This window comes from Stigmatopora argus, chromosome 22 (assembly GCF_051989625.1).
Source record: "Stigmatopora argus isolate UIUO_Sarg chromosome 22, RoL_Sarg_1.0, whole genome shotgun sequence".
NCBI classification, from domain to species: domain Eukaryota; kingdom Metazoa; phylum Chordata; class Actinopteri; order Syngnathiformes; family Syngnathidae; genus Stigmatopora; species Stigmatopora argus.
In genome coordinates, this window is record NC_135408.1 from 8,087,378 (window position 1) to 8,098,572 (window position 11,195).

Genomic DNA, 11,195 nt, shown 5'->3' on the forward strand with positions numbered 1-11,195 from the left:
AAGGTTTCATTAAAAGGCTTTTACCTTCGCTGATGGAACGTTCCGACTCTCCTTTTAGGTCACAGAGTCGAGGCTTGCTTCCAGCTTGTCTGCGCGGGCCTACGCATTGCGGACACCACGTCTGGTGGCGTGCCAGCTCGCATTATTCAAATTGAATTTAGCGGAAAGTACTTATGGTTACAACGCCGGACAGCCCTGTCTCCCTCTGCGGTGCAAATCAGCGCGACTTGTCATTGTTTGTTGTGTGTGTTATTTTTACGAGGCCTGCATTGCATTAGAAACGATGCAGAGGCGGGTTTATGGCCTCGAATGAGCTTATTTGACTTGATCAGCTGACCATTATGCCGTCATGGTTGGCCTCAGTGGATAAAAGTACAACGAGCCATTCTTCCTATTGGCTAAACGTCCAATATGTGACTTTTCCATCTGCGTCACTTTGGCATGTGGCGCTTCCCGCCCGCTGTGTGTGTGCGGTCAATGCTTTTCAGGAGCATTCCCACGGGAGCATTCATCTCATAACTAATTAGGATGGAGAGAAGGGGAGGTCAGCGGGATGGCCGGAGACAGAAGATGTGAGCGAGACCAACGGGAGTCCTAATTGAATAAAAGCTCCTCCTGCTCTCAGATGTCGTAAACAAAAATGCTTTAGTTAGCCATCTCACTTGTCTTCTACTTTATTGTCCACCTGCTAACCTCAACATGGCACCCTCCCATGTAAAGCCCAGAATCAATCAAAGCCAAAGGGATGAGATACTTGAGCAATTCCACCCTTGGTCTTATGCCTAGCCAGCCCACACAGCAGATTCCTGATGAAGCATCCTACTTCCTCAAACTCTGGCTGATCTGTCTCTCTGCTGCTCCTAAATCAACCTTATAGTCCATTTTAGAAATTACTCCCATCAATAAGTGCATAGATTCCTTTTTCCGCCATTTGTGCTGAGAAAAGTGCTAGCTGCTGATCCTTGTAATCCGATTGGTAAGTTTGAAAGGAGTCTTCCAGAACTTGCAATATATGGCTGCTCCCGATTAATACTGGAAACAAAGCTAAAATAATGATGTGGTAGTTATGAAATGATACCCTCCAATCAGACATTCTTCTTGCACCAACGAATAATGTTATCCTATTTGTTTCCCCATTAGCTATCCTATCAGTATTTACAACAAATATCTAAACTAATTACAGTTTTTCAATTTCCGCAGCCGAGCTAAATCATAACAAAAATCCCATCCTTTAAAAATATAAAATCCATTGACATTAAAAACTCCAACTACACAACGTGCCAATTACAAAACACAAAAATATACATCCTCCTCATGGTGAAGCAACACATTACCCCAAAAAAATCTGTCCTGATGAAATTATAGCATATCATTTTCATGTAACACTTTTGTAATGATAATCCCTTAAAGCACCAGTCATAAAGCCAGGAATGAAATCTGCCTCATGTCAGCGTTTACAATGAGAAGCACTTGCATGATTAGATGTCTTTGCGATCAATGCCGCCTCCTCTGACGATCATTAAGACTGCTCTTAACAGATTACAGCCCCCTCCCTGGCACGCACTGCCCCTCTCTCATCCTCTCCCGCCTGCTCCTCCTTCTTTAACACATACACACACACAAACTGTAACACACACAGGAGGACCTGACTCTTTATTTCTTCATCTGAACATTTTTGGAGCGTCCCGTCGCTCTATCAAGTGTTGGCTGATGAGATGCTCAATGTGTGACATTGATATGACAATCTAAGTATAACTCCATTTTTAAGTCAGATACCAGAAGCCATGGAGCTGCTCGCCTTATCATTATTCCACCTCTTGATTTTATGTTTTAATCCATCAGGAGCCACCAGCGTCATCACAGGTAAGTCCTACACGCCTAAAAATTTCATGCAGCTACTGCCAAAACTTACTAGTGGATCGCTTTTTGATGGGATTCTTCTTGCCTGACGCCATTCTTGATACTGGGGTCCTAAAAGTGGATGCATTCGAAACCAGAGGTAAGTAGCGGATATAATATTCACACTTTTAGATACACTTGCAAGTCAAAAGTACACCAACAACAATAATTATGTTCACTTTTTATCAACTCTGTCACAGAGATACAAGTTTGACTATGTATTTTATAACTGTAATGTATCTAAAGTGAGATCCGAGATCAGATAAGACTCGTTAGGATTTCAAAATATTCGATTATCCTGTCACTGTTTTCACTAGTGTAGCTTTGGACTTGCCACATATATAATTAACAGTGATGAATATAGCATCTAATACATGTACAGACATTAGCATCAACTTTAAAATTAAGTTGCATGTAATTGATATTTAATGAACTGTACTACATTTCCTTTGCACATTTTTTTTCATTCTGTAGTGGCATCATGAGCACACACAACTTTCCCAAATTTAACTGAGGCAAAATGTTATTTACAATGTCAAGTATGAAATTGAACTTTGGGGGAAAAAACACATTGTACCTTCTTCCATTTGGTGGAAGAGCATCTGTTGGTTAGACAGAAAGATATTCGATAGCTGGAAAAACTATAGTCAAAATTGTGAATATCTTGTGTTCACTGTTGATAGGTCAGCGCATTTGCAAGGCGGGAAACAGCAGGCCTTGTTACAAGCTTGCTTACTTCTCCGAGTTGCGCCGGAGGTTGAATTTTGCGGATGCCGACCTGGCCTGCCGTCGGGATGGCGGGCAGCTTCTGAGCGTGGAGTCGGCGTCCGAGCAGAAGACCATCGAACAGCTCATCGCCGATTTGAGGCCGACCGATGGAGACTTCTGGATCGGGCTCCGGCGTAACCACGGCGACGAGGACAGCAGCGGCAGTAGCGATTGCTCGTCGCAGTACCGCTGGTTGGATGGCACAAAGTCTACGTTTAGGTGGGTTAGGTTTAGGATGTATATTAACTCTTTGATTGCCATTGCAAAAGGGTGAAATTTGGGAGAAAAAGCAACTTATAATTCCATCTATAGCCTAATATTATAGTTTTTTTTAACTTAGATACTCTCCTGGAACCACTGAATAGCTATATGCTTTATAATGCTTTTTTCAGACTAATGTTATAGAATGTTTAGCAGTGCTAATCATTGAACTCTGCTTAAGACTAAAAAAACATGCGTTTGTCCTTTCAGAAACAACACAGAACGCAATTATGATGATGTCATGCAAACTGTGATTGCACCCAATCAGATTGGCCGGATTTCATCTTCATAGTGCTCTTAGCACGAATACTCTTCATTTAATTTCATATTTCTATTACCGTTCACGCACAGAGTCTAATGGAATTGCAGTTTTTCGTTTTAAATATAGTACTTCTCGCTATGTTATGTCTCGGGTGATATGTATTGCACTATAGTTCCAAATGACAGCCTCCAAAATGGCCATTCGATAAGATCAATAGCTCTCTCTTAAACAATTACAGTAAAAGTGGACATTACGACCCCCGAGAGAGAAAGATTTATCACCGGATTGCATTCGTTTTATCCGAGCGAGCTCAATAAAAGAGAGCTGAATGACAGACAGCGTGTGTGTGCATGTGTGTGTGTATATGTGTGTGTACAGGAACTGGCATTGGGATGAGCCATCATGCGGCTATGAGGTGTGCGTGGTGATGTATCACCAGCCGTCCGCTCCCCCAAGCCTCGGTGGTCTTTACATGTTCCAGTGGAATGACGACAACTGTGAAACCAAGCACAATTTCATCTGCAAATACACAGCAGGTCAAACTGGCTTGCTCATTTGAAGCATTTGAATCTGCTTACTTCACTTTTTCTTCTGTTTTCTTTCTCCAGAAAAGTCAGGTGTTTCGTCACCTCCTAACTCGACACACGCAGGTAAAATGCATTATTTTTAGGTTTTTTTTGAAAGATCTTAATGGTGCTGTTTTATCCTCATAGACATTTTCCCCTCATCTGTGCCCTGGAATCCGAATGATCACAGTGCAAAGAGAAATACAGGTTAGTCAATAGTACCCCCCTAAAAGCCTTACTAATATTTTTAGTTCATGAAACATATTGTCATATTATGTCTCATTTTGTCTTAGCAATGAATGTGATCTACATTATCATCCCCACAATTCCACTCATTCTACTGCTGCTGACGGTAACGTGTGTTTGCTGCTTCAAAATGCTCGTCGCAAGGTGAGGATTCGATAAATTTGACCTGTCAATCAATGACTGGACCCATCCAAAATGGAAATCGTGCTGGCAGAGCGCACAAAGTATTCGTCCTTAATTTGAACCTCAATAATGCATTTCTATCGATCACAAAGCAGCTAATCTGCATTTGGATTGGCATAAACAAGGCGCCATCCTAAATTGATGTGTGTCTAACACCCTGATTGACCTCATTATTTCCAGCAATGATTTTTTTCCTCCCACAGCGCATGTTTGTTTTCCTCCCGACAGACGGACGAAAAAGCAGAAGTCCGAAGTAACGTTGACGGAAACCGGCGCGTCTCCGACCGACGTGTATAACATGATTCGCTCCCAAAAAGACGACGACTTGGTATCTACGCGGCCCCACACTAAAAACACGTCCTTTCTCTGCTCGTCCCCCGACACCCCCACGGGGGATTACGACAACCTCGGAGGCCGTGACACCGAGAGCGGTTTCGTGACTCTCGCCAGCACCGAGAGTTGCTTCCTCAACTTTGACCTCAACGACCTCAGCTTGGGCCGCCGGGGGACGCGGGACCTCTACAACTGCAGCTTAGGCCGTCCGCCGAAGAAGGACCCTGCCGACGGGGGTCTAGCTCGACCCGGGCTGTTTTACGATCGCAGTCTGAGCCGCCGCACCACCAAGAGTGAGCATTTCGGTAGCGGCGGCGCCTACGGGGATCACGAGTTATTCGATGATATCCTGGCGGCGAAGAGGGAGCTCTATGAGCCCAAAGCGACGGCCGGGGGGGAAGCCGTCAAGGCGGATCTGTATCAGACGTACAGCAACGATGGCAAAGTGGACTCTTACCAAAGCATCCTGGGAACGTACGGAGGCCGGAAACCCTACCAGGCCACGCTGGATGGCTATAAAAGTGGCTTGAATCTAAATGGAGGAAGGAGATACTTGGATGAACAACACTGGCTGGACAGCGAGAAGTACTGACATCATGTACACTTGTGTGTGTGAGTGTGTTGACTTCATGATAAAAAGTTGCTTGCGTGTGGTTGTACATGGTTATGTAAATGGGGCAAATCTACAGTAATTGAACATGACTTTTTTTAACTGTATGTATATATATATTTTCAAATAATGAAAAAAATTCTGTTAGATACCTCCCCAATTCAGAAAACATGCTAGTAGTTGAACTCTAAAGAAACCATAGGTGTGATGGATGATGGTTGCTCCTCTATATGAACCCTTAAATTTTACATAAATAAGACACATTGACTATAATAGACATCCAATCCATTTGAAATCAGAGGACTGGCAGTGAATAATCGCATTAGTGCCAATAACGGTAATAGACATTCAACCCGTTCGGACTGGGAGGTATTCCCAATTAGTTCATGTTAACTACAGTAAGTAGATTCACTGTTTGGACCTTTAGTTCACGAGTTATGAATTGATATTACGGCAATCAGGATGAGTTTTAAGTATGATCATGGCGGTGTTGCATGCACTGAACAATTCTCAGAGAAAATGCAGTTTGTTAATGACTTAAAACACTCAAGCGTCTGTAAAATGAACCTAAACCAACAAGGAATACAAATAACCAAGACTTTTAAGAGAAATAAAGGGCACATTCTGAGTGTTCGCATGAAGCATTTTGTTTGTTTATTTAAAACCATGACTTTAAAAAAGTGAAATGGCCTTTTGCATGGACTGTTAACATCTCAGTGATGTGTGCTGTACCTTTAAACAGGGTAAAAATGTGCATTGTTTGTGTTTATGTATAATTGTACAGTGGCACAGTAAAAAGGAATTTTGGTCCGACAAAGTCTATTTTGATTCATAATGCTTGTGATTGGTGAGGTAGCTCATTTATTTCGCAGCATGTTATGAAGGAATGTTGAAATATTTGTAAAGCAGTGTAATGTCTTCATTTCCACTGTGCTTTGTATGTTTGTTAAGGAAATAAACAAATCAGATGGCCGTGCGTTTATTTTTATTTAAAAACAATGATTGTGTTCACAGTCACATTATTCTTTTATTACACATCAGACTTAAATTAATCTCATACATTCATTCTCACACCTCACCCCCAATACTTTAAGAAACTATTTTAACGACATGATTCAAATACGGCTTTTCTTCCAGGCACCACTTTGAGGTCCGGGATGAAGGAAAACATGAATATGAACTGCTTCAGTTCCACCCCCCCAAAAAACAAGTTGCTTGCTATTAAGCATCCACTGGAATGGTTTTCAAATGAATACACGTACACAAACACACGCAATGTTCTTAAAGGGTTCTTCATCTCTTAAGACACACACTTCAAAACATGGACGCACGCATCTGTGTCAGGACAAGGGGGAATGGATGTCTTATTTGGGCGAAAGAATTCAGGGGTCAGCCATGGCCCCGCGAGCGAGGCTGCTTTTGCCGCCTCGGTTTGAGGATGACGTAGCGCCTGAAGCTGGTGTGATGGTCAGATAGGAACGGGATATAAAAGGCTCTGAAGAATGGCGAGGACCTAGAAAGCAGACAGACTCATTTTACACAATTAATTTACTCAATTATGGTAGATATATATGCAAAAAAAAAACAATTATACAAAATAAGACATATCTACTATATGCGCGATTTGAATGGGAAATACCTAGAAGTTTGGAGAAAAGGCTTATAAGCAATGACGTTCCACTCTTCCTTATTGGCTGCGTAGCGTGGTTCCAATGGCGTTTCTTCTTCTGTGTCGAGATCTACCAAGTAGTGGCAGTGTCGGAGGTCCACCTGGATAGAGGTAAAATTAGACATTTGTCATCAACTGATGAGATAGATTCCGTCCTGTGGTGGGGATGACGTACATATCTGCTTGGCTCTTCTAGATTTTGGTCATTCATATCTACAGGTATGATCTTGGTGGCTTGAGGACCCGAAGCGTACCGCTTGGGGAGTTGACCTTTGAACTCACTTTGGATGAAGTGTAGTTGCCAGCTGGAAATCAGGGACAGAAAATGTTGACAGTTCTTCATCAGCAATTCAGTAACCATTTAAAAACGTGTTCAGGAAAATTAACAAATTAGCGATTTTTATTTTTAGTCACGGATAAAAAATCTAGCACTGAATGCATTCACATGGTTGGACTTGAGATTTAACATCATTAGTTTATTTATTCATGTATATAAGTAGCTTGAGTTTGATGTATTTAATAAAAGGACACTATCTATTAATGAACATATATGTAATTAATCTCATTTCCATCTTGATGTTGTTAGAATGTAGAAGAACATTTGGACAATTTAGTTGGTCCAATCTCAGATTTGTGACTCCTTACTTGGGTGGAAGAAGGAAGCTGCTGGGGAAGCGATACCATTCCTTGCCCACACAAACGCTAACCGGTCTGCCTTCGGGGACCGAGTGTAAAGTGGTGTCCTTGGCGATGCGGAGGAACTCTGGGTACAGGTCGAGAGGGGCGTGGTAACCTGTGGGAGGGAAGGAAAAGCGGAAAGATAGTAAAATGGGAGTACGCGCAGAGTGATAAAGTGCCACAACACGCGCCCACCTCTGAAAAGGGCCACGGACCGAGAGAGAGACACGACCCCAAACACGACAACTGCACTAAGTGCCAGCCAATTGGAGGAGACTGTGTAATGCTCCAGTCGGTAGCGCTGGAACAGGAAGTGGTAGCATTTCTGCAGGAAGAAAAAAAACAATGACCTTAGCTGCTTGTCGGATACAATAGTGAAAAATGCAATCCCACCTGTAGGGACGAGAGGGCCACGGCGCCGTTGAGGCAGATGAGAGGGTAAATAGGGAAGAGAAAGCGCTCTTCTTTGTGAGGTCGGGTGAAGAAAATCAACATCCAAAGGTACATGGGGCACAGAGTCAGCCAGTAGGGACGGCCCAGGTTCTGCACTGCAGAAAAACACATGACCTACTATTAAAGGGGAATCATTTACCCACAAAAATCTCCCCAAACTGACTCACCATTGAACTTGTGCAGAAGGGTCTCCATGAGAGCAGTGAGGGGCAGGGAAAAGAGGGCCAGAACAAACAAGAGGTTAAAGTTCAGGGCCCCGTTCATAAAGTAAAAGTGCCACGGCTCTGTACCTGTGAAGAAACCCAACACAAAACAATGTGGCCACGCAAGAAAATATGTCAAATGCACATTTGGAAAAAATACAGTAATTATTCTGATAGCAATTGTTGAGAGACCTATATTTGTAGTGTAGAAGGAAGAATGAATAGCAGTTGGAAGCAAACATGGTATTATATTTGGTGCATACTTTCACTAGATGCCTAATAAATACTGCATCTGGCAAACTGGCTTTTTATAATGTTCATCGTTAAAACAAGGTCAATTAAAGTGGCTTAGTTAGAAATGGGCCTGACGCCACTGCTTACTTAACACCAGGCTCTTATGTAAACATATATAAATACATCTATATATACACATCTATTTCTAATATGTGTTAATTACCATACAGATCAGGTCCATGTGGTGTGAAGACATTATAAAGTAGAATATTGAGCGGAGCCACCACTAGCTTGCCATAAAAGAAAGAGTCCACTGCCACTAAAGGACCCTGATTAAAGAAAAAAAAAAGATTTTTATTCATTATTTCCCACTGGCAATGTGCTTATTATAATTATTTTTCATTTGTTTTACCAGCAGTAGCAGCAGAGCAATAGCTGACCAGGTGATAAAACTCTTCCACTGCCTCTTCATTACAAGCAAGTCAAATGCAATTGGCAGCCTGCAAATGCATCAAAATGTCATTAAAAAATATATTGCTGGTTGTTTTGGTAAATAGGAATACCCAATCAGGGCGGAGAAGGGCCAGCCAACGATGGCGCCGGCCGCTACGCCCATAATGGCTAACGGCGTGGAATCCTGGAACCACCCTGTCATTGTAACAAGTGTTGTGTACATGCAGAAGGAGGAGGGCAGGAATGCTGTAGAAGTAAAGAAAGAAAAGAAGATGAGATGAAGAAAATCCTCCAGCAATGTCATAAGCTAGAAGAATTCTAACAACCTGCAGAAGAGATGAACATTCCGGTGCTCAGGACCAGAAAAGCCAGCATTAGGCGACCGACGTGCAAACCGAATTTCTTACAAACGGCCCTAAACACAAAAGTTGCCATTAGTTATTATTAGTCTCCACACCCAGTGTTGTTGTTTTTAATGGAGTGGAAAGATAAATTTTACTTCCAACTGCTGCAGTTAGGAACAATCATCAATGAATGTTGGGACTCACTTGTAAAAATAAAGCTCACAGACACAGCAACAGAAAGCGAGGACACAGCGTACAAAGTAGAATACCAAGACCTGCAAGAGAAAGCAAATGGTTACCACTGGCACATATTCTAGTGTGACATCATACACCGAGGAACGCTTGCCTTGCTCGTCTGCAGTACATGGGCGTGCAAACAGGCCGGCAGCGCGTGAAGCCACAAGTAAGCGTAAGACCTGATGGCGTACAGCGGTGAGTATTCCCATGTTTGCATCCCTGTGCCATAAAGCAGGTAGTGCATCTGTCAGAAAAGAGTCATCACAACTATTACAGACGTAAAACTCTTGTGTGAAAGCGTTGTCGCGTGTGAGCGTGAATGGCAGCCCGTCTCCTCGTGCCCTGCGATTGGCTGCCCACCAATTCAGGGTGCCTGAAGTCAGCTGGGATGAATACTATGTGTCAGTCCAAGTGCAAATAACAAAAAAAAATGATTTCAATGGGCTTATTCAAATATAAGCTATTTAAAAATGTCATTTTTCACAATAAGTTATCATTATGCATCATTAGATGTATTACTTACAGGTTCCCAGTAGTTGAAGGTCTCATCGCAGTCAGAAATGTTGCTAAGCAACGCTGCACAGAAGCGTGCCGAAAGCAGACATTTAAATGCGGTGGAACCTTCGGGGGCCCACACTTGCCCACCGCGACTTATTGACCTAAAAAATAAACATACACATAGTAGACACTTAGTTTAGTTTAGAATTTAGGGTTAGAGTTAGAATGTAGGTTTAGCCTTAGAATTTAGGGTTAGAGTTCGAAGGGTTAGGGTTAAGCCTTAGAATTTAGGGTTAGTGTTCGAAGGGTTAGGGTTAGAGTTTATACTTAGAATTTAGGGTTAGCATGTAGGTTTAGGGTTAGAATTTAGGGTTAGGGTTAAAGTTAGAATTTAGGGTTAGAGTTATATTTTTGGTTAGGGTCAGAGTTATATTTTTGGTTAGGGTTAGAGTTATATTTTTGGTTAGAGTTAGTATTTAGGTTTAGAACGTAGGGTTGGAGTTACAATTTAGGGTTAGAGTTAGAATTTAGGGTTAGAGTTAGAATTTAGGGTTAGAGTTAGAGTTACGTTTATGGGTTAGGGTATAGGGGGTTAGGTGTATAGTTAGAATATAGGGTTGGGTTAGGGTTCGATGAATGCGCATTTGAAGCTGGTGGCGTCGGTAGCTCCAACAAGGTTAAGAGCCACTGGTTTAGAGAGAGGATTACAAATATTTTGTCACGAAACTGCTATTTAAGCAGCCGCTTCCCATCCCAAGCTGTCAGTCAGTAATCAACCCGCGGATGCACAATACAACAGCGGCGTGTCAACTGTCCCTCGCCCCTTCCCTTTACTCACTCTTGCCGGATCTCTGTGGCTTTACTTTCATCACCTGCTTTTTCCTCTTTAGAGGTCCGAGCTTCTGTGGATACGGTGACGTTATTCGGATCTTGTCTGCTTCCTCGCCTGCTTCGCTGGCGAAGCGCCTTGGCCGCCATGTTTACTGACGAACCTCCTGACTCGACCTTCGTTTATTTCCGTCAATGTTCGGCTCGGGACACGGACGAGAGCCTCTGATTGGTCCGTTTGGTATAATCGAATATAATGGCAATGAAAGCATACAATTCAATTCAACATAAAAGTTAGATCATGAAACACGTAAGCAATAACTCTCCAATATGAAAAAAGAGTGAAAAGAATACAATTTTACACTCTATTTATCTCCAATCATTTTTTAATGATTTCAAATGCATATGTACTTTTTGCACTTTGTCCATGACACAAAGAAATCTATTAAAATGCTTCATATCAGTGTCAT

At 42.3% G+C, this 11,195-nt stretch overlaps 2 protein-coding genes across 2 annotated transcripts; one reads left to right on the forward strand and one right to left on the reverse strand.

Annotated features, from left to right (window-relative positions):
- Positions 1-2,820: 2,820 nt before the first annotated feature.
- layna (layilin a) lies at positions 2,821-5,926 on the forward strand. Its single transcript, XM_077592582.1, has 6 exons — positions 2,821-2,886; positions 3,569-3,726; positions 3,799-3,840; positions 3,904-3,963; positions 4,050-4,146; positions 4,414-5,926. The coding sequence occupies exons 2-6, from the start codon at positions 3,618-3,620 to the stop codon at positions 5,108-5,110; spliced, it is 1,005 nt and encodes a 334-aa protein (XP_077448708.1). The 5' UTR covers positions 2,821-2,886; positions 3,569-3,617; the 3' UTR covers positions 5,111-5,926.
- Positions 5,927-6,096: 170 nt separating this feature from the next.
- alg9 (ALG9 alpha-1,2-mannosyltransferase) lies at positions 6,097-10,911 on the reverse strand. Its single transcript, XM_077593087.1, has 15 exons — positions 10,736-10,911; positions 9,923-10,058; positions 9,509-9,643; positions 9,367-9,437; positions 9,145-9,233; positions 8,929-9,064; positions 8,778-8,865; positions 8,589-8,694; positions 8,096-8,218; positions 7,869-8,023; positions 7,671-7,800; positions 7,443-7,590; positions 6,973-7,102; positions 6,768-6,898; positions 6,097-6,641 (listed from the first exon to the last, which is right to left on the reverse strand). The coding sequence occupies exons 1-15, from the start codon at positions 10,873-10,875 to the stop codon at positions 6,518-6,520; spliced, it is 1,842 nt and encodes a 613-aa protein (XP_077449213.1). The 5' UTR covers positions 10,876-10,911; the 3' UTR covers positions 6,097-6,517.
- Positions 10,912-11,195: the final 284 nt, after the last annotated feature.